Below are 18906 nucleotides of genomic sequence, written 5' to 3' on the forward strand. Positions count from 1 at the left end.
TGGTTAAAATCAAGCTTTAAAAGGCAAATTCACCATGATATCCACAGTAGCTGTCCTGGAACTTTTAATAGTATCATGTGCTCTTCCTCAGATGGAGAATCTGAATTTACCAACCATTATATTATTCTCGGAAATGGAATCACAAGTTAGCGAGCCACTCAAGTGTGACCAGGTCCGTGTACCTTTTGATTGTCCCTTTTACCGTAAAAACCAGAAAACAAAAACTCTGGTTTCTCGTTTTTCGTTTTAAATCAAAAGCGGTAAAACGGAAGTTGTTTTCTCGTTCTTCATTTAGAGCTGTGGACGGATGCACATCTTCAAGCTAGAATTGGGTTCGGAACCACTGCAGCATGACACTGTTACAGAAAATGCATTTCCCTAAATGTAATTTAGTAGAAGAAAGGAGTGTTTGGACAGGATGTCTCCAGTGGCAGAGAGACACCTTTTACTTTTAATACACTATTAGTTGCCTTTTCAGTTTCCCATCGAGTAAGCTCCTCTATCATCACCATGGTCAAAGGTCACATTTATCCTATCCATTTATAGGAGACTGATGTTCTTTATAAAGTAGCAACCAGAAGTCCCATGTCCACAGTACAACTAGTCACTGTGTACTTCATAAATCTGGCCTTAATAAAGTGGCAAGACAAAAAGCTGCTATTGAAAGAACCATAAGAAATCCCGTTAGTTTTCCATGATCCAAGTGAGAGACACAGCAAACATGTGGAAGAAGGTCCTCTGGTCAGATGAGACCAAAACTAAACTTTTTGGCCTCAATGCCAAACGCTTCCAACAGGGAAACATGGCATCATTTCACATTCTATATTTGACCTTTTTACTAGTAGAAGAGATAAATATAACAACTGCTAACAATGTCTCCTTGTAACACCAACCAGGCGTTTGAGTCCACCTTGAAGGTAAAGTTCTGAGTAACAGCGCCGCGTGGCGGTGAGCGGCGGGACTGCACCCTACGTGCAGAAAGCCTCGCTGACGCAGCTGCCGACAGAAGCGTTTCTACGTCAGCACGTGTGCTAACTTGCAGCGTAAATTCAGTCCCCGCTACGTGAAACTTTGCACGCCCGCGTCTTGAGGGGAAGAAACAAAAGACGGCGTGGACGGATGTTTTGAAACCAGCAGCCGTCGAGCAAAGACGAATCTCATCTAGCATGGAGAAGAAGTAACTTAGTGGTGGGAGGGCCCTCGTTTCTTCTCAATTCTGACCCACCGAGTTTGCGCAGATTTGGCGAAAAGTTTGCAGAATATCACGCCCTAAGCGGGCTTGTTGTATCCCACATGCGACATTGTTTGTGAGGAAACATGATTTGGGGGAAAATCCAACCAGGAGCGTGCAGAGCATGGCTGTCTCGGGTGAGCTGTTTTCTGATGTTAGTGTTAAAGTCTGAACGGTGACATATTGTGCTGTACTCGTTGTCACAGCGTGTTGATTAAAGCAGCTGGTCATGTTTACTCGAGTCGTATATTCCCCACTTCCTACTTTGATCCGCCCTGGTGGTGCCCTGCTGTCATCGTCCAACTCCCATTAAAAGTTATTGGCATCGTGATTAGCGTTATGATTACACTCCATGAACCATGACTCGTGAATCTGTGGAGTTCACGGGGCAAGACACGGATCCATTTCACTCGGTTCTGTTCTTTGACAAACCGCTTCCTCTCCTTCCAGGCTTCCGTGAGGCAGGAGGTGTGCTTCTCCTCCTCCTCCTCCTCCTCCTCCGTGCCCCCGCAGCCGGTGCCGCCGCTGGTGCAGACCCTGCAGGGCTACCTGAGGACCCTGGAGCCCCTGCTGCCCCCGGACGAGCTCAGCCACACCCGCAGGATGGTGCACGAGTTCGGCAGCCCGGGCGGCCTCGGTGCGCGGCTGCAGAGGGGTTTGGAGAAGAGAGCCAGACACGCCAACAGCTGGGTGTGTGTCTGCGTCAGTGGTGGGATGAGTGACACGTGTTGGATTTGTTTGTGTTGGATAAATTCACAACAAACCGTAAGAAAAGCTGCAGAATTGTAGGTGTCCACACCTTCTTCTGTTATGTTACAGCAAAACATGTATTTGTATTGCGCCTCTTGAAACAAAAGTTACACAGTGCTTCACGGTAAAATCATTCAGCAAAGTGTGTCATTTCTAAGAACATTTTGTTGTGTTCTGCAAACACAACCTCCTTTTTCTTAAAGCCGAAAGGAAATCTAGAATAAATCGACTTACAATCTGCTGTCATGGGTGTTTAGGGCCAGATATCACATTTAAATTGACACATCTGCATTAAATAACTGTTGTCTTTGTGCGTGTTGACTGTCAATCATGTGTGTGTGTGTGTGTGTAGATCACACCCTGGTGGGTGCAGTGGGCCTACCTGGAGAGCAGAATGCCACTCCCTGTGCACTCAAACCCGGCCATCTCTCTGCCAAGGAGGGATTACAATGGCTGGAGGAGCCAGCTAGTGTGAGTCAGCCACAACATAAACGCACTACAGCGGCTATATACTTGATTTTCATAATCAATAACTATATTTGACAAAGTCCCATGAGTTCAGAAGACCGTTCAATGCTTTGAAGTCCAGTCCAAACCAAATCAATGTGTTTATCCGAGTGCTCTGTCTTTGTCTCCAGTCTAAACACTTGTCCAGGATGTTCCCCTTAAGCCTAATCTATAACCATGGATTTATAAAGAACTCTGGGCACAAACAAAAAACATCATTTCTTTTTTAAATTGTACATTTTGCAGCTGCCCTTACAAAGCAGCCACCGCTGCATGCGGCATGCGGCATGCGGCCAACAGCAGTCTCTCCTTCCTGACGTGGCATCGTGGCATTTGGCTGCGTTGCATAATAAAACCCGTATTTCTCCACTTAGGTTTGCATCCAAGCTGATCGCAGGGGTACTGGACTTCAAAGATAAAATCAAAACGTAAGTTTGACCCATTCATTAATATGTTAACCCTTTGTCATGTTTTAAAGGTTACTTGTTATTAGATCTTTGGTGGAAGAAGTTGTTTGACCTTTTTTACACAAGTAGTAATACCACAGCGTAAAAGTATTCTTTAGTAGTAAATTAGTGCTTATCAGCAAATGTGGTGGTGAGATGTTCAATGTATGATGACCAGATCCCTTTTGTATCTCTGTTGGGTTGAATTTAGTATTAAAAGCAAATAAAACCAGCCGTCGTCATTAGTTAGTCTTTGATAGCAACTTTTCCCCCCAGAAATCCCAAGGCCACAGTGACGTTTGAAACCTGTTCCACAGCCCCTTCCTGGTTCCTATTTAGTGCGCTTTCCTTTGACCTGGGTGGCATCTGAAAATGTGTCTGAATGGATTTGCCCAAAGTGTCTGCTACCGTATCTGTGCAGAGGTCCTCCAGCGTGTTTATGACTGTTTGATTATCTTAAGATGTGCGACAGTATGAACTCCACCCGTTGGGCTCTGAGTCCTCGTGCACACCAGACAGAAGGACATTAACTCGTATGCTCCAATGCTCATTCCCCACCACAGTTTGAATAAAAATAACATGTTTCTTTTCACTCCGTTTTATGAAAATGAATGAGTAATTCCATAATGACACCTGTCTCTCTCTCCCTGTCAGTGGGCAGCTGCCGGTGGACTACATGCGAGGGAAGCCTCTGTGCATGGAGCTCTACCCGCTCCTCTTCTCCTCCTGCAGGATCCCCGGCCCCAAACACGACTACGTGGCCCACCACGGGCGCGCCCGCCGCTCGCCGACGCACATCACGGTCGTCAGGAACTACCAGGTGGGACGTGCCGCTGATGCTGTTGGATCCTTTTTCTTTGTTGCGGAGTCCGATAACAAATAAAGCTGCACGTGGGATGTTGTGCAGTCCCACCGGTTATTGTGTAGATTTTTGCTTTGCTTCCCACTTGCGTGTTACATTTCTTAAGATACATATATATATTATATATTTGTGAAGTTAATTTGCACAAACACAACACGCGCATCAGTCTGTATCCTTTATAACCGAGGACGGTTGAGTCCAAAGCAGCACGGAAAGCGTCGCCCCTTGAGTCGTCTGCAGAGGACACATGTGACACCGGCGGCCTCCTCTCGTTCCGCTAGTTCTTCCAGTTGGAGGTTTACAACAGCGACGGCTCCCGAATGACGGAGAGTCAGATCCACGGCCAGCTGCTGAGGATCCGCTCGCAGTCCTGGAAGACGGACAAAGAGCCGATGGGCATCCTGACCAGCGAGCACCGCCACACCTGGGGGGAGGCCTACAACCGGCTGCTGAGAGGTGAGCAACGCGCTGTGTGTGTGTGTGTGTGTGTGTCTAAAGCGACCCTTTCTGCTTTAATCTGTCTTTACCGTGTGCTAGCAGTAATAATTGTTAGATATAGCAATACATCCTAAAAATACTGTTTTTCTTCTCCTATTTGGGACAGATAAACTCAACAAGGAATCGGTGCGGCTGATAGAGACGGGACTTTTCTCCTTGTGTCTGGATTCTCCTGTCATGAGGATATCTGATGAGAAGTAGGCACACACACACACACACGCACACACACACTCCTTCTCTGCCTTCTCTCATGTGAGCTGCACTCTGGTATTTCTCTGGTGTTTGCTAAATGTGACTCAACCGTGTTCAGATATCATTTTGCGGATTGTTGGCTGCAGCGTTTCGTCGACCAAAACGTACATTTGGAATTCCTCCGTTTTAAATGATGTTGGAGTTTCTACTTGTTAGCAGCTTGTTTCTTTAGACTCAGACATTCATCTTGAATAAAGTAAAAAGTATGAAAAAGCCTTTTGTACAGAAGCCTTGTCATGTGAGTAAACTAGTGGACAAATAAATGTAGTGGAGTAAAAAATACAATTTGCATGTAGTACAAGACAGTGCTCAGTTACTACACCTGATCTTGTTTTTCTTTTTTGTCATTAATTTGTTTTTTACGACCTTGATTGACAGGTATTCCAGCCGAAAGGCCGCGCAGGTTCTGCACGGAGGCGGGACGTTCTCAAACAGCGGAAACCGCTGGTTTGATAAAACGCTGCAGGTGAGCAGCTGCGATATTCCCACAGGACAACGAGAGGTTCCACGAGACAGACGGACGGACGGATACATACAGTGTTGCCTGTTGTTTGTTTGAATAGTTCGTGGTGGGCGAGGACGGCTCGTGGGGTCTCCTCTATGAAGCAGCCACAGCTGAGGGTCCGCCCATAGCAAATCTCCTGCACCATGTCCTCGAGTATTGGTGAGCTTTGAGGGTTGACGATGTCATCCTCATTACATGCTGTTCTAACTGGATTCAATACCTGTACTCCAGCAAATAGCCCAGTGATACCCACTAGTGAAGCAGCACACACAAAATAGACCTTGATAATACTAGGGTGGATATAATGGTGGTTCCTTCTTGGCTGCAGTGAGAAACCAGACCCAAAGAGAGCGCCGCTGGTCCCTCTACCGATGCCCAAGAAGCTTTACTTCCACATCGACCGAGAGATCAAGCGGGACATAGAGCACGCCAAGCAGAACCTCGACATGTACGTGTGCCCTCTTTTTCTCCTGAGCAGTGTGAATGTAGTCTCTGCAGCCTGCTCCTCACGATAAGAGAAGAATGGCCTCGCCGCGCTGTGTAAGCTCGACGTTTGCTTGAGGCTCAAAGAACAAAGCCTCAAAACCTGAATTGAACTTGGCCCAGAAAAAAGCCACAGGAGTATAAACACGTTTATCATCTCTGTTTATGTAACCTTGGTTTTATAAGTCTTTCATTGCCATACAGGTTTTTCCGACTAGTCTTTTGTGCAACATCAGCCTCCTCTCATCCAGATGCAAAGATCTAATGTGCCAATAAAGATTTCTCTTCCATGCCAAGCAAGTTGAGCTGGACGGATGTTTCTCCTGCTCAAAATACCTTGAATGAGATTTGTAGTGAAGTTATAAGTGAATATGTTGTATCAATGTATTTGTCAGCAAGTATAACTATTCAGGTGTAATTGAGTATATGACAATGAGTGCTAGATATGGTGTAAAAGAACAGGAAATACAACTTATGAACCTCAACATTGATTATTGACCTTGGGAACACGTTCTCCAGATCTCTGGACCTGCTCAGGCCACCTTTTATTACCTTCCATTCACAGAAGAAGGCCACAAAATGCGAGAAGACTAAACATTTAGTTTGACATGTCCCGCAGACTGATCAACGACCTCGACGTGAACGTGTTTAACTTCAAGAGGTTTGGTAAGGAGCTTCCCAAGCAGCACAACCTGAGCCCCAACTCCTTCATCCAGGTCGCCCTGCAGCTCGCCTACTACAGGTCTGTCCCAGCGACATCGCTGACTCCAGCTCATTCAATGCATCACGTTTTATTTCTAATGTTTGCATCACTATGAGAATCTGTTTGTTATTGTCACCTTTTTTTAGATTTAGGTTAACCTCATCTTCCCAGGAATTGCTTAGAATAAACTTAATTGTCCAATTTTAAAAACAAATTGTTTAATACATCTGCTTGATGTCATTAAAAAATAAAATGGTGCTGTTTTAATGTCAGACATTGCTTGAGGATTATCCACATTTTCTGCAGTGTGAACGCCGAATACCTAGTTTACGAAAATTTCACTGACACTTAAACCTACACAAATGAAGAAAAAGGAGGGCAATTCGTTATTGTGAGTTCTCGAATTTTGGTTATTGTAGGCGGTTTGTCTTTGAAATGAGACTTAAACTTTGGTTCTTTCTTGTTTTAAGAGTCCACGCCGAGCTCGGGCCGGCCTGTGATATCGCCTCCCAGAGGATGTTTCGAGGAGGGAGGACAGAATACATCCGCTCGCCCACAAATGAAACACTAAAGTTCATTCTTGCCTTCGGGGATCCGTCCGTAACGGTGAGAAGCGCCAGTGAATCGTTCCACTGTGGCTCTCAGGTGGTTCCATAGCGAAGATAAATGTAATCCTTGTGGCTTTCTTTTCCTGTGTTGCAGCGAGAGGCAAAGCTCGAGTTGTTCCGAGAAGCCGTCAATGCCTACTCGGCTCTGACCCTGAAGGTAAACGTCAGGTCAACCTCACCGTCTGTTATTCATCCACACCTCTCTGAATCGGTCTCCTTACCGCCTCCGTTCAGGTACTTGAGGGACACGGCGTTGACCTCCACCTGCTGGGGCTCAAGCTGCAGGCCATCGAGGAGGGACTGAGCATCCCCAAAATCTTCATGGACACAGCGTACGGCCTCGCAACTCACTGGAAACTTCGAACGGGACAGGTGTGTCTCTGTGGGACCGAGTGTGTCTCTGTGGGACCGAGTGTGTCTCTGTGGGACCGAGTGTGTCTCTGTGGGACCGAGTGTGTCTCTGTGGGACCGAGTGTGTTGCACAGAAAGTTGTAGCAGGACAGGAAGTGGGCATTTTGTGTTCATTTATTTAAGTAAACAGGAATCTGCAGTTTCCACCTGTGTAGTGCTGCTCCTGCTTTTGACCGACAAAACACAGGTTGGAAGTTTTTTTTATTTTGCTTAATACCATTCCGTATACAATTCTGTCTTTGACAGCAGAAGCTCATTTGTTTTTTATGGTCCTTGTTTCACATTTAGTCGGATCCATTTCATAAAGTAGCTAGCCGCTGTATTAAATGTGAGTTGATGATTCATTCCGCTTCACAACCATTTAATTTCCACAACCCGCGGCCCACCCCAACCCCCAAAGCTTCAACCAAGGGGGAACACTGATTCATTCGTGTTTGGTCCATGAAATCTCCCAACTCTTTTTATTTTATGTCCATTACACCTTCTCTTAGCCCAAACTTAGATATTCAAAGGCATGTCTAAGCCAAAAAATACATGGACTTTATTATTATATATTATTATAATAAAAAGCAGGAAATCTTCACATGGGTGGAATAGCAAATGTTTGATACCATGGAAATCATTGTTGTAATATTGTTTTATGCCATATTCTTAACTCATTTGAGCATGTGTAACTTTCTCTCGAAACCTTTGCTCGTTTTAATTCTCCCCCTCAACCCTTCAGGTGCCAGCGAACACGGACAGCGTGATGTGCTTTGGGCCCCTCGTTCCCGACGGTTACGCCATTTGCTACAACCCCCAGGCCGACCACGTCCACTTCTCCATCACCGCCTTCAACTGCTGCGAGGAGACGAACGCAGAAACGTTAGGCCTCACCCTGAAGGACACGTTGTGTCAGCTACAGGAGCTACTGCAGCCTACTGTGTAGCGCTGCTCCTGCAGAACGGCCAGCAGGGTGAACCCATTCCTCCACATTTGGGAAAAATAGGCGTTATTGTCTCAACACGACATTTTGTAGATGTTGTGTTGAGGTGTTGGTGTTTTTCTGTGCATGTAGCACTTCACTAGAGCAATTAAATCTGAGCAAGTTTTCAAGACTGGACATGCGTCTGTATGGTGCTTTTGTTCTTTCTTTCTTTTGTGAGGATTTTGATCGAGCTATAAATCCCTTTCCTTTTACAGCATGAGCTGAGCAGGCACTCTGTATTATATTAGCCACGCTATATGCAACATTTGTCTGTGAAAGCCCAACAAAGTCAACTCGACACTCTCATTAATCAAAACAAGCCAAAGCGTTTGTGTTGTAACTGACTACACTCCTTTACAATCTAAGGGATCAACTCGTACCCTAAACTGATGATGCACACGTTTCTTGTTCACTGCTATCCGTCCATCGACAATTGTTTTTGGAAACCATTGATTGTGGTTGTCTGTTTGAAGTGGGGGGGGGCTTTTGTCTCTTTCCAGTGGAGCAACCGTAACTTCTGAATGTACTTACTGTTTGTTGAAATTAATTTGAGGCTTTTGATTGTGTGTCTGCACGGACTGGTTATTAAAACCTGCTTTCACGTGATTGCTGGTTTGAGTGCTCTGTGTGTGTGTGTCTGTGTGTGTGTGCGTGTGTGTCACAGGGATTGGCAACAGGAGAGGTTTGTTCCTCATGTCTAGCGTGCACGTGCACTGGCATCCCAAGTTAACGTATTTTAGCTATGCTGAGCACACTAAGTTCTGAACATTTACTCCTCTCCCATCTATCTGAGACAGCCAGCATTGCAAGATGGCACAATTACAGTGTGTTCTATATCTCTAACCACTTCAATGATTTATTGACAGCCTTTAGTATATTTAGTTTACATATTTATTACTTCCTTCTGCTTTATGAATCATTGGACTGGCTACATAGATGCATTAAAATTACATAAAAAGTAATTGACTGGACAAAAAAGAATCTATATGAACCTTATTACACTGCAGTGTACATGTTTATGGCCATTGTGGTTGTGCAATATGTTCTGTGTGTCTCTGCTGCTGATTGGATGAGCTGAAAGCGGAAATGACGCAACCGCTGGCGTTCACACGCTTAACTTAACCGGAACAAACAAAAGACACCAAAGCAAAGCGCAGCAGCAGCTGTTCCAATGCTTTCGCACAATTGTTTAAGTGATAAAACGAGATGATTTAACGGGCAACAAGGAGCGGACTTCTGGATCCAGGCTTGGAAAAAGAAATGAAGATGACCGCAAAACATTAGATAAACATTCAGATTTTATGTTTTTATATCATTTTAAAGGGATATATTTGCTTCACTAGGCCGTTTGGTGTTTTCTTTTAATTGACTTGAGTTACAATGAAGGGCTTCCTTTCCGCTTTTTTGAGCCGGAGGGAGAGGCGCTGCAGCGGCTCGGCCGGGCTGGTGTATCCGCTCCTCGGTGCGTGTCTCTGGGCTGCGGTGATCGGCTACAAGCCGGTGGTTATTGTCCACGGGTTGTTCGACAGCTCGGGAGATTTTATAGATCTACAGGGGTTTATCAACGAGGTGAGTGGTCGTGACAAAAAAACCCGATTCGACGTTGTTCTCTTGTTGATTTTGTGGAGGGAAGTATACATTTCAGAGTTGACCTTATGCAATGTATACTTCAGGCCTTACTGGTTATATCACCACATGAGCGAGGCGGACCTGCGTCAACTTTTATCACAATGATAGTCTGGTGTTTCCATTGGGAAGTAAATGTACTTTATTTAGTGCATGCACTGCACCCATTTTCTCCATAGTTTGTGTATGGAAATTGCCAGGATATTATCAGCGTAGTTCTGGTAGATTAAATCAGTGACATAATTTCAAAATGCACAGTGAAATGTGCCCTGTGCTACTTCTGTTCACGCACCCTTTCACAAAGGCACTCAATCTAAGATCGTATTTGGAATAAGTTGGTTGAGTTGAAGAAGGGGGTAAAGACTCCTTTAACCGACATTAAGTTCCTCTTTTTCATGCCTAGAAAGTTGATGTCTGAAACCAGAATATTTTTGAAAGAATATGAAAAAAGATGAAAAGAATAGAAAGCAGAAATGTACAACAACGTTTCAGTTTGTCTTTCTTAACCAAACAGCTGAAAGATTAATACTCTTATTTAAAGCACGTCCTCATCAGCTAGCTGCTAAAAACCCTGTTGACTTTTTCAGATACAGTATGTTCGTTTCGCTTCTGTTGCTTTTAAAGCGGAGGACAACTTGTTCTTGTTCATGTTCAATGCTTCATGCATCAATAATGGAAATGCATTCCTTGGAGAAAGTTCCTCCCCACACGCCTATTACACCCTGTTTTGTCTTTCTCCTGCAGTCTCATCCTGGAACAAATGTCACAGTCATCAACTTATTTGACAGAAGTGCCAGCCTGCAGCCCTTGTGGAAGCAGGTGGAGGGATTCAAGGAAGCCATCTACCCGATAATGCAAAATGCAGAAGATGGGGTCCACTTTATCTGCTACTCTCAAGGTCTGCGTGCATTTGTGAAAAGAGACTTCAATTGTAGATTTGCTTTAGGCTATAAAACATGCCTGGTCTGTCATTCTTGGAATGACTGACCTCATTTGCAATTATTCTTTTATCTAATACAGTGGGGCTTTGTTGGATTTCCTGTTGGATTTATTCACTGAGTTGATATTTCTGCAAATTTCCAGCCTGCAGCTTGTATTTCAAACTATTAAAGTTCCAGTCCGCATCAATCCAAGAACCGTGGATAACTTTAAAATTAGTTTCTAAGTGTTTTTACAGATTCAAGGTAATTCTATGAAGACAAACTGAAACTGATTTTCAGAAACACGAATAAGAAAAAGGAAGAAATTATGTCTAGTTTGATTAGAGCTGAAAGGAAATTCATTTCAGGATTTTATTACTCAAAGCAAAATGCCTCATTCTATTGATTAGTTAATTTAAACTATTTCGTTTTTTGACTTTTTGTCAAAAGGAGTCAAATGTTTTCTGCTGACATTCCAACAGGGGGGCTGGTGTGCAGAGGAATCCTCTCCACTCTCTCTGACCACAACGTCCAATCTTTCATCTCTCTGTCCTCCCCTCAGGCCGGGCAGTATGGAGGTGGGTTCAATTAAAAAAGCTCTATATGTGATGCTTTAAATGTGGCTAAAGCACCTTTCATTAAGATTTACTTTAGATCAATATATCAAATCACACCGTGGAAGGGGTGGAAACTCCCAGTAGGTGTTGGTAGATAAAACAGAGCTATGAATAAGATGAATGTTGGTAATTGCTGGATGTATGAATAACTATTGATTGCCTACCAGCTCACAATTTCAACTTGAAAGTTGGTCACATGTCAGGGTTCGATTCACCTCGTGTGGCCAAGTGGCCTAAACATCATGGCAAGGACTGGTTGTGTCTCATAAGCATGTGCTTCGTCCTGCTCTTTGTCTCCTCAGACACGGACTACTTGAGGTACCTCTTCCCACAGTTTATGAAGTCCAACCTCTTCCACCTCTGCTACACTGCAGTAGGCCAGAGGATCTCCATCTGCAACTACTGGAACGGTGAGAATAATTCAATGGGTTAAATACACTCTCTCCAACACAAGATTTTGTAAAGGAAGGTGTTTCATGCTGGTTGTGTGTCCTCCTCCAGACCCCCACCACAAAGACATCTATGTGAACAGCAGTGACTATTTGGCTCTGCTCAACAGCGAGAGACACAACCCGAACTCAACAGGTCGGCACATTCCTCCAGGATAAAACGCATCCATGAGTCCGATGAATGTAACCATGAAAGCGGGATTGTCTTATTGATTCCACAGTGACGGAAATATCAATAAGGACGAGGAGCTTCTTGTACTTTTTGTTTTTCAGCTGGTCGTCAGGAAAACTGATTTAATAGGGGAAAATATTTTCTAAAATATGCTCTTTGTTCTAATTTAGTCACTTTAAAAACTAGTCGAGTTTTAACATTGGAATTACATATGTTCATAATCTATGAGACCGGAATATATCGTACAACAACGTATATGGGTTTCATCCAAAGAGTTTAAACCATTTAGGAAGAAGTAGGCTTTGGGAATTCATCAGGTATTTCAAACTTAGCCGATGAGCTATGATACTAAAATGATCCAAGTGGGGCAATTCATAGGTTACAGCCGCACACAGATTGCGAGGTAAGAAAATACCAAAGTATTTAAATAAATAATACAACATTTTAAAAATGAGAATGGGGGGCCTGGTAAGAATGCCATATACGTCAAATCTTTTGCCTCACTTTTTGGTTGCAATATATTATTACAGGCATTCCTAAAGAAGTTTAATTAAAGTCATTTCATTTTGTATCTCAGAGTGGAAGAACAACTTCCTCAAAATCAAAAAGCTGGTTTTGATCGGAGGACCCGACGATGGCGTCATCACGCCCTGGCAGTCGAGGTGAGTTCACCATGTCTTACCCTTTTCATCTGTAAATGTAAAGATATACACCAATATTTTAGGATAATCTATACGGGACGTGAGATTTTTCAGTGTCAAAATCAGGTTGTTATTCCTCTGCCAAAACCCTGCTGAAAGCAACTCAACTTTTTGAGATTAGTATTTCATCTGCTACAGTCACGTGATTATTTTTTTCAAGATCACTTTGATTAAAACACAATGCGTTTTCTCCTTCTGATAGCATTCTCTTTTGGGTGTAATATCAAAGGTTTTTACGCTCAGTTCACACATTATTCCTTCTGGCTGGTCAGATGAGACTCATGTGATGCTCACACGTTATAACACTTCTGTTTCTCCCCCGATTTGTAGTCATTTTGGATTTTATGACGACAACGAGACTGTTGTTGAGATTCAGCATCAAGACGTGAGTGGAAATCACACAACAGACACACACGCATGCAATACTGCTTTTAGTTTAATAGAGTGCCCTCTGTGATCATTACTTATACTTTCATATTATTTCATGAGACACCAAAATGACAGAAGATTTTCAGCATGCTATGCTTATATGGCCTTCTTTTAGAATGTAAAAAGGGTTCAAACATGAAGGACAGGAGCCTCATTTCCTTTATTTTTCTTCCCGTTTCAGTTGTATTTAAGAGATGTTTTCGGTCTGAAGACGCTGGCAGCTCGTGGAGATCTGATCATTTGCTCTGTTCCCGGCGTCGAACACGTGTTTTGGCACAAGAATGCGACGGTGTTCCACTTGTGCATGGAGAAATGGCTGGTGTAGAGCCAAGCTCTTCAGGACACACTCAAGCAGATACACACACACACCATTACACACCCTGCAGTTTTATCAGCCCTTAACTTTGTAAGCGTACTCTTACAGTTAGAAATGACCTGGTAATGGTACTCTCTGCTCGGGAGTTTTATGTTGACGCATCTTGTTTTGTATGTTTATCCTAGTAAATACTTTAAAGGGAATAGTTTTATATTTTCTGAAGTAAACTGATTTGCTTTCTTGCAGAGAATTAGAACTGATACCAAAATCATGACTCCACTATATGGTATTAGGCTACAACTAGCAGCCGGGTATCTTCGCTGCGTATTAAGACTGGAAATCGATGGCTCGGTCCAAAGCTGACAAAACCCACCGACCAGCACCTCATAAGTGTCACCAACGTGAGCTCAGTGCCAGACAACCAGGGGAAACTCCAGGGAACGATGGCGCTCGCAGTCAGGAAACACAACACCATTAAAGCAACCAAATCCATCAAACAAACACGATATCACGTGTCAGCTGGTGTACTTTACAGATGCTGGTCGACTGGTTTTATACCTTTTTGGACAGAGTTGGTTTTTCCACCTATTGCTGGTGTGTGTGTGCTGACTGTAGGTTAACATTTCTTGTACAGACATTAAAGTGTTATTGATCTTCTTTATTTGGCAAAAAACGAATTAGTGTATTTTTAAAAACTGCTCCTTTTTAATGATCTCTTAAGCCGTGTTGCTTCTGTTGGACACATCCATCACTCTTTTGTACGTGAGCTGTCGATTCTTTCTTAGAAAATAAGCGCAAGGCGCCAACTGTCAGAAGCAACAAATGTATATAAACTTGTTAAGTTTAACTAGGTTTATTTTAATGCAGTGAGCAATGGTATAGCACATTATATATTTAACAGAGCAATCCAGCAATTTGGCATTGATTTTTAGTAAAGTATAGGGACTTGAGAGAAAGAAAACGGTCAAAAGTCTTTGTAGCAGCAACTGAAGACAAGACATTTTAGTGTTTTTACAGGGATTGTTATTGCGCTTTATAAAGATAGATGGTGTCTCTTTTTAATTTGCATGAAAATGATGCCAACATCCATACAGTATTCATCATTTGTGTGTTTGGTGGCGCATCGAAACCCAACGCAATACAAGTGCCTGAGCGAGGTTGGGTCATCGAGACTTCATGTACAGATTCACTGCCCTGCTCATTGTCTTATGACGTCATTTATATGTTGTTTATCCCAGGGGCGTCACGTCTTTCAGTGTGTACATCAGATCATGAATGTTACGTTTATTATCATTTTCCTCCAGTGCTTTGCCGCTTTAGTAAATTGAGCCTTAAGGTCTCCCGTCATGCCTCAGTGTTTCGTGTCCCGTGCCGAAGTGCTACGACGCTCTGCCTTTAGTGATGGTGCTAAAAATAATGAGAGAGAGGGGTCGCTGGAGAGTGGCAGTGTTATATTAGTGTTTAGTTGTCAACCAGAATGTTGTATGTGGCGCTCTTTTCCTCCCTCTGCGTTTAGATATCTCAGGCATTATCCTTCATGTTTGTCCATTTGTTGGAAAAGGGTTTGAATCCTTTGTTGCATTTTGTTGATGTTGATATTTCTTAAACGAAGAAAAGGAATGGAAATACGTAACCAAATTTAAATAAGGGGAAAATGATGATGGGATGATTTTAACTGTTTTGAGTTTTTATATTTGTTCCATCCTTTGTTTTGTGTGCTTGTACACATTAATCAATCTAACTTTGGATTTAAGGGATATTCTCTGTTTAGTTCTCTTCCCATAAAAGTTAAATGTATTGATGGACATTTTTCTAAAAACAAAAACTACTATTTAGATTCTTACGATTTCTACAGTCTATAGTTGCATATGAAAATCTGTCAAACGTGTTCCTCAATAAAATTCCTCAATAAAAGATCGTTTTAAACATTGTTTTTTGTCAGAATTTTTTGAAAGCCATTGTTTTTGTCTATTTGTAAACTCTCTAACACCTCGTAATAATTGAACAAACTAGCACATGGATAAATAAACTGAAAGTACAACTCTGAGTACCATTAAACATCAAAATCACATTTTTGAAGGTAATTGGTAAATATATTTGAAAACATCTGTAGGTTTGTATTTTCAATATACGTACAATTTAATCCTCTGATTTTTCAACCAAAATGATCAATATGAGACTTTTATTTTGGTATGTTTGAATTAATTCCTTTATTGGTTACAAATTCGATTTTGTAAATGTACATTAATGGTATTTGACAACGATTCAAATATCAGAATGTAATGTAACTATAGACGTTTTTGGGGATATTGATGGGATACTTATCAAAATGTATTTCATGATTTTATAATACATAATTAATACCCTATAATTTAATATATTTGTTAGATTTTACATCTCAAATATCTATTTTTAATTAATCATTATTTGCACAGTGAACTCACCGAATTATAAGATATATAATAATTATAAGTAGAAAATGTCCAAAGTATTTTTTCACATTGTAGGTATTCTACCATGCAGAATTCATACGTCAGAGTCATTCTAAAATAAATGACTGCAATTCCCTGCATGCATCGCGCCCGGAAGTAACCTGCCATTTTCCGGATATCTGCACGCGGCGCCTGGAAAAGGCCCTTTTCCGTCTCAGAGAAGTGTGGTACACAACGGCAGACACAAGTGAGTGAAAAATTACGTTTTTACGCGCCTAATGTGTCCTGAAAAACAGTATTCGCAGATATTTAGAATCAATACTAACCCGCGGTCCCCGATAGACTAGGACAAAAAGCCCAAGTTTACCGTAATGTTGTTTTATTTCTACTATGAGTTTTCCGGCGAGCGCCACGGCGCGGAGTGTTAGCATGTGGCTAGCTTACAAGTACATGTGGATGCGGCATGTTAATCACCGACGTCGATAGATCTCAAACTCCGTGCCTTATTCCGCTGTATCTAGCAAACGTTTAGTACCAATTGTTTTGTTATTATGGTATAAAACACGGCCTCAACAATGAATGTAAATTATAACGTTAACCATGCTAGCTTGTCATCTGACGGCTAACATTACGTTAGGTTGTAGGAGCAGGCTTCAGCTCGGGCCCTGCTACCAAAGTATTTCACCTATGTTTTGGCATTACATTTACTCATAATTTAGCTTAATCATCAATGAACGTTTTTTAAGTAATATAATTAAATGATATAAAGTAACAGTGCAATCTAACGATAATTGTCTATCGATCTGAAAGTTACGTTAGGTATTACGCCTGTTTTAATGGTATTTTATCATAATTTCCATACCATTTCCAATTTTTCCTCTAAACTTTAATCGTTTCAGTACTGATGCTTGTCATAAACGACGAACAAGAAACAGATTTGCATACTAGACAATGTTGCTGTGATGTGCTTTGCCTCTGGCTTGAATTGACCACCTCTCGTGTGTCCTCAGTGACTGAGTGGGAGACTGCCCCAGCCGTGGCCGAGTCACCGGAGATCAAACTCTTTGGCAAGTGGAGCACTGATGATGTTCAGATCAATGACATCTCTCTGCAGGTAAGAGGCAGTTTCTAGAATTCTTTTAATTTCAATAAATGAAGCTATCACCTGAAATAACAATTTTGTGCACTAAGCGAGGCTAGAGTCACGCTTGGACATGTCCCATTGTGCTGGTGTGCTAGAGTGCTCGCAGAGTAAATGTCTTTGCTTATTCATTGGCTGTAGTCTGTTGTGACCCAGTCAATCACCAACTGAGACACATTAACCCTTCATGCATGCAGAACTTCCAACAGTGCTGGGTTTAAAGCCATATAACCATGTTTATATCGCTCAATGTTCACAACAGGATTACATTGCTGTAAAAGAGAAGTACGCCAAGTACCTGCCACACTCTGGAGGGCGTTATGCCGCCAAACGTTTCCGCAAGGCCCAGTGCCCCATCGTGGAGCGTCTGACCAACTCCATGATGATGCACGGCCGCAACAACGGCAAGAAGCTGATGACCGTGCGTATCGTCAAGCACGCCTTCGAGATCATCCACCTGCTCACTGGAGAGGTATCTACCGCTAACCTTCCCAACTGTTAAGTGTGTGCAGCACAATTACACCATAAGTTAATGTATTCTGTTCCACAGTACATTCAACTTATGTCCAAATAAGTCTATACAGATAAGACAGTTGTATTCTTCTCTCAGTGCTTAATAGCAGGTAACATGGTGCATGTGCAGAGACAACTCTGATTGTTTAATGGAATGGGAGGCGGAAAATACGCATGAGACTGAACTTACTGTACTGTTAGTAATTACAATTGGTTAATGGAATCTGTAATAATAGTTGTATCAAAGTAAAAAAAAATGTGTAATGTCCCTGTTACTACCTAAATATTCTCATTAGCTGTAATACGGTATGTCTTCCAATTAACACTAAGGCAGTTTCTAGGATTTCTATACGGTTTAATTTGCCAGCTGAAACAACTATTTTGTGCACTAAGCGAGGCTAGAGTCACGCTTGGACACGTCCCATTGTCCCGGTGTGCTAGAGTGCTCGTAGAGAAAACATCTTTGCTTATTCATTGGCTGTAGTCTGTTGTGACCCAGTCAATCACCAACTCAGATACATTACTCTACTAGCGCCAATTTAGTAAAAAGGACACCAAAAATAAAGCAGAACCGTAAACACATTTACTGGTACTGACACGTTTTAGTTTCCATGTATATCTGTCTTGATGTTGCCACAGGTTGGTCATACTATTTTAAATTTTGTTCCCAGAATCCCCTCCAGGTCTTGGTGAATGCCATCATCAACAGTGGTCCCCGTGAGGACTCCACCCGTATTGGTCGTGCTGGTACCGTCAGGAGGCAGGCTGTGGATGTGTCACCCCTCCGCAGAGTCAACCAGGTAACCCATTCATTTAATTTCCCTCAACTATCAAGTTAATATTTAAGTGAAAGCTGCTTTATTCTTAGCGGTATAGTTTGTATTAAGCGAGGCTAGAGTCTCGCTTGGACACGTCCCATTGTCCTGGTGTGCTAGAGTGCTCGTAGAGGAAATGTCTTTGCTTATTCATTGGCTGTAGTCTGTTGTGAGCCAGTCAATCACCAACTGAGACACATTACTCTACTCGCAGCCAGCGTTTACGTCACCAATGTTTTGCTCCTGTGTCTTGTAGGCCATCTGGCTGCTGTGCACCGGAGCAAGAGAAGCTGCATTCAGGAACATCAAGACCATTGCTGAATGCCTGGCTGATGAGCTGATCAATGCTGCAAAGGTAACATTTTACCCACTGATGTTCAAAAGTGCACATTACCTTTCTGTCATAGACACTCATGGTGAATGATTTGTCATTTCAGGGTTCATCTAACTCTTATGCTATCAAGAAGAAAGATGAGTTGGAGAGAGTTGCCAAGTCCAACCGTTAAAATGTTTGCTTTCTAACAAATAAATTTGAAGAAATATCTTGTTTGT

General features: G+C 42.5%; 3 protein-coding genes and 3 non-coding genes across 6 annotated transcripts; all 6 read left to right on the plus strand.

The window, feature by feature from the left end:
- Nucleotides 1–1028: 1028 nt before the first annotated feature.
- Nucleotides 1029–8829, plus strand: cratb (carnitine O-acetyltransferase b). Its single transcript, XM_037474920.2, has 15 exons — nt 1029–1368; nt 1682–1921; nt 2334–2452; nt 2863–2916; nt 3589–3754; nt 4078–4252; nt 4401–4491; nt 4925–5012; nt 5110–5210; nt 5380–5499; nt 6154–6276; nt 6708–6843; nt 6940–7002; nt 7080–7217; nt 7981–8829. Exons 1-15 carry the CDS (start codon nt 1318–1320, stop codon nt 8182–8184), a joined length of 1869 nt encoding a protein of 622 aa, XP_037330817.2. The 5' UTR covers nt 1029–1317; the 3' UTR covers nt 8185–8829.
- A 500-nt stretch (nt 8830–9329) lies between these two features.
- On the plus strand, nt 9330–15384 carry ppt2b (palmitoyl-protein thioesterase 2b). The gene is made up of 8 exons (XM_037474776.2): nt 9330–9792; nt 10594–10747; nt 11252–11347; nt 11689–11796; nt 11888–11971; nt 12585–12669; nt 13039–13093; nt 13319–15384. Exons 1-8 carry the CDS (start codon nt 9604–9606, stop codon nt 13460–13462), a joined length of 915 nt encoding a protein of 304 aa, XP_037330673.2. The 5' UTR covers nt 9330–9603; the 3' UTR covers nt 13463–15384.
- Nucleotides 15385–15968: 584 nt separating this feature from the next.
- Nucleotides 15969–18896, plus strand: rps5 (ribosomal protein S5). Its single transcript, XM_037474979.2, has 6 exons — nt 15969–16132; nt 16896–16999; nt 17289–17498; nt 18211–18339; nt 18611–18709; nt 18792–18896. Coding segments are annotated over exons 1-6 (612 nt in total). The 5' UTR covers nt 15969–16131; the 3' UTR covers nt 18861–18896.
- Nucleotides 17075–17206, plus strand: LOC119219767 (small nucleolar RNA SNORA3/SNORA45 family). Its single transcript, XR_005120526.2, has one exon. It is a non-coding gene; the product is annotated as a small nucleolar RNA SNORA3/SNORA45 family (small nucleolar RNA).
- Nucleotides 17931–18062, plus strand: LOC119219768 (small nucleolar RNA SNORA3/SNORA45 family). The gene has a single exon (XR_005120527.1). It is a non-coding gene; the product is annotated as a small nucleolar RNA SNORA3/SNORA45 family (small nucleolar RNA).
- LOC119219769 (small nucleolar RNA SNORA3/SNORA45 family) lies at nt 18425–18556 on the plus strand. Its single transcript, XR_005120528.2, has one exon. It is a non-coding gene; the product is annotated as a small nucleolar RNA SNORA3/SNORA45 family (small nucleolar RNA).
- Nucleotides 18897–18906: the final 10 nt, after the last annotated feature.

This window comes from Pungitius pungitius, chromosome 17 (genome assembly GCF_949316345.1).
Source record: "Pungitius pungitius chromosome 17, fPunPun2.1, whole genome shotgun sequence".
Classification (NCBI taxonomy): domain Eukaryota; kingdom Metazoa; phylum Chordata; class Actinopteri; order Perciformes; family Gasterosteidae; genus Pungitius; species Pungitius pungitius.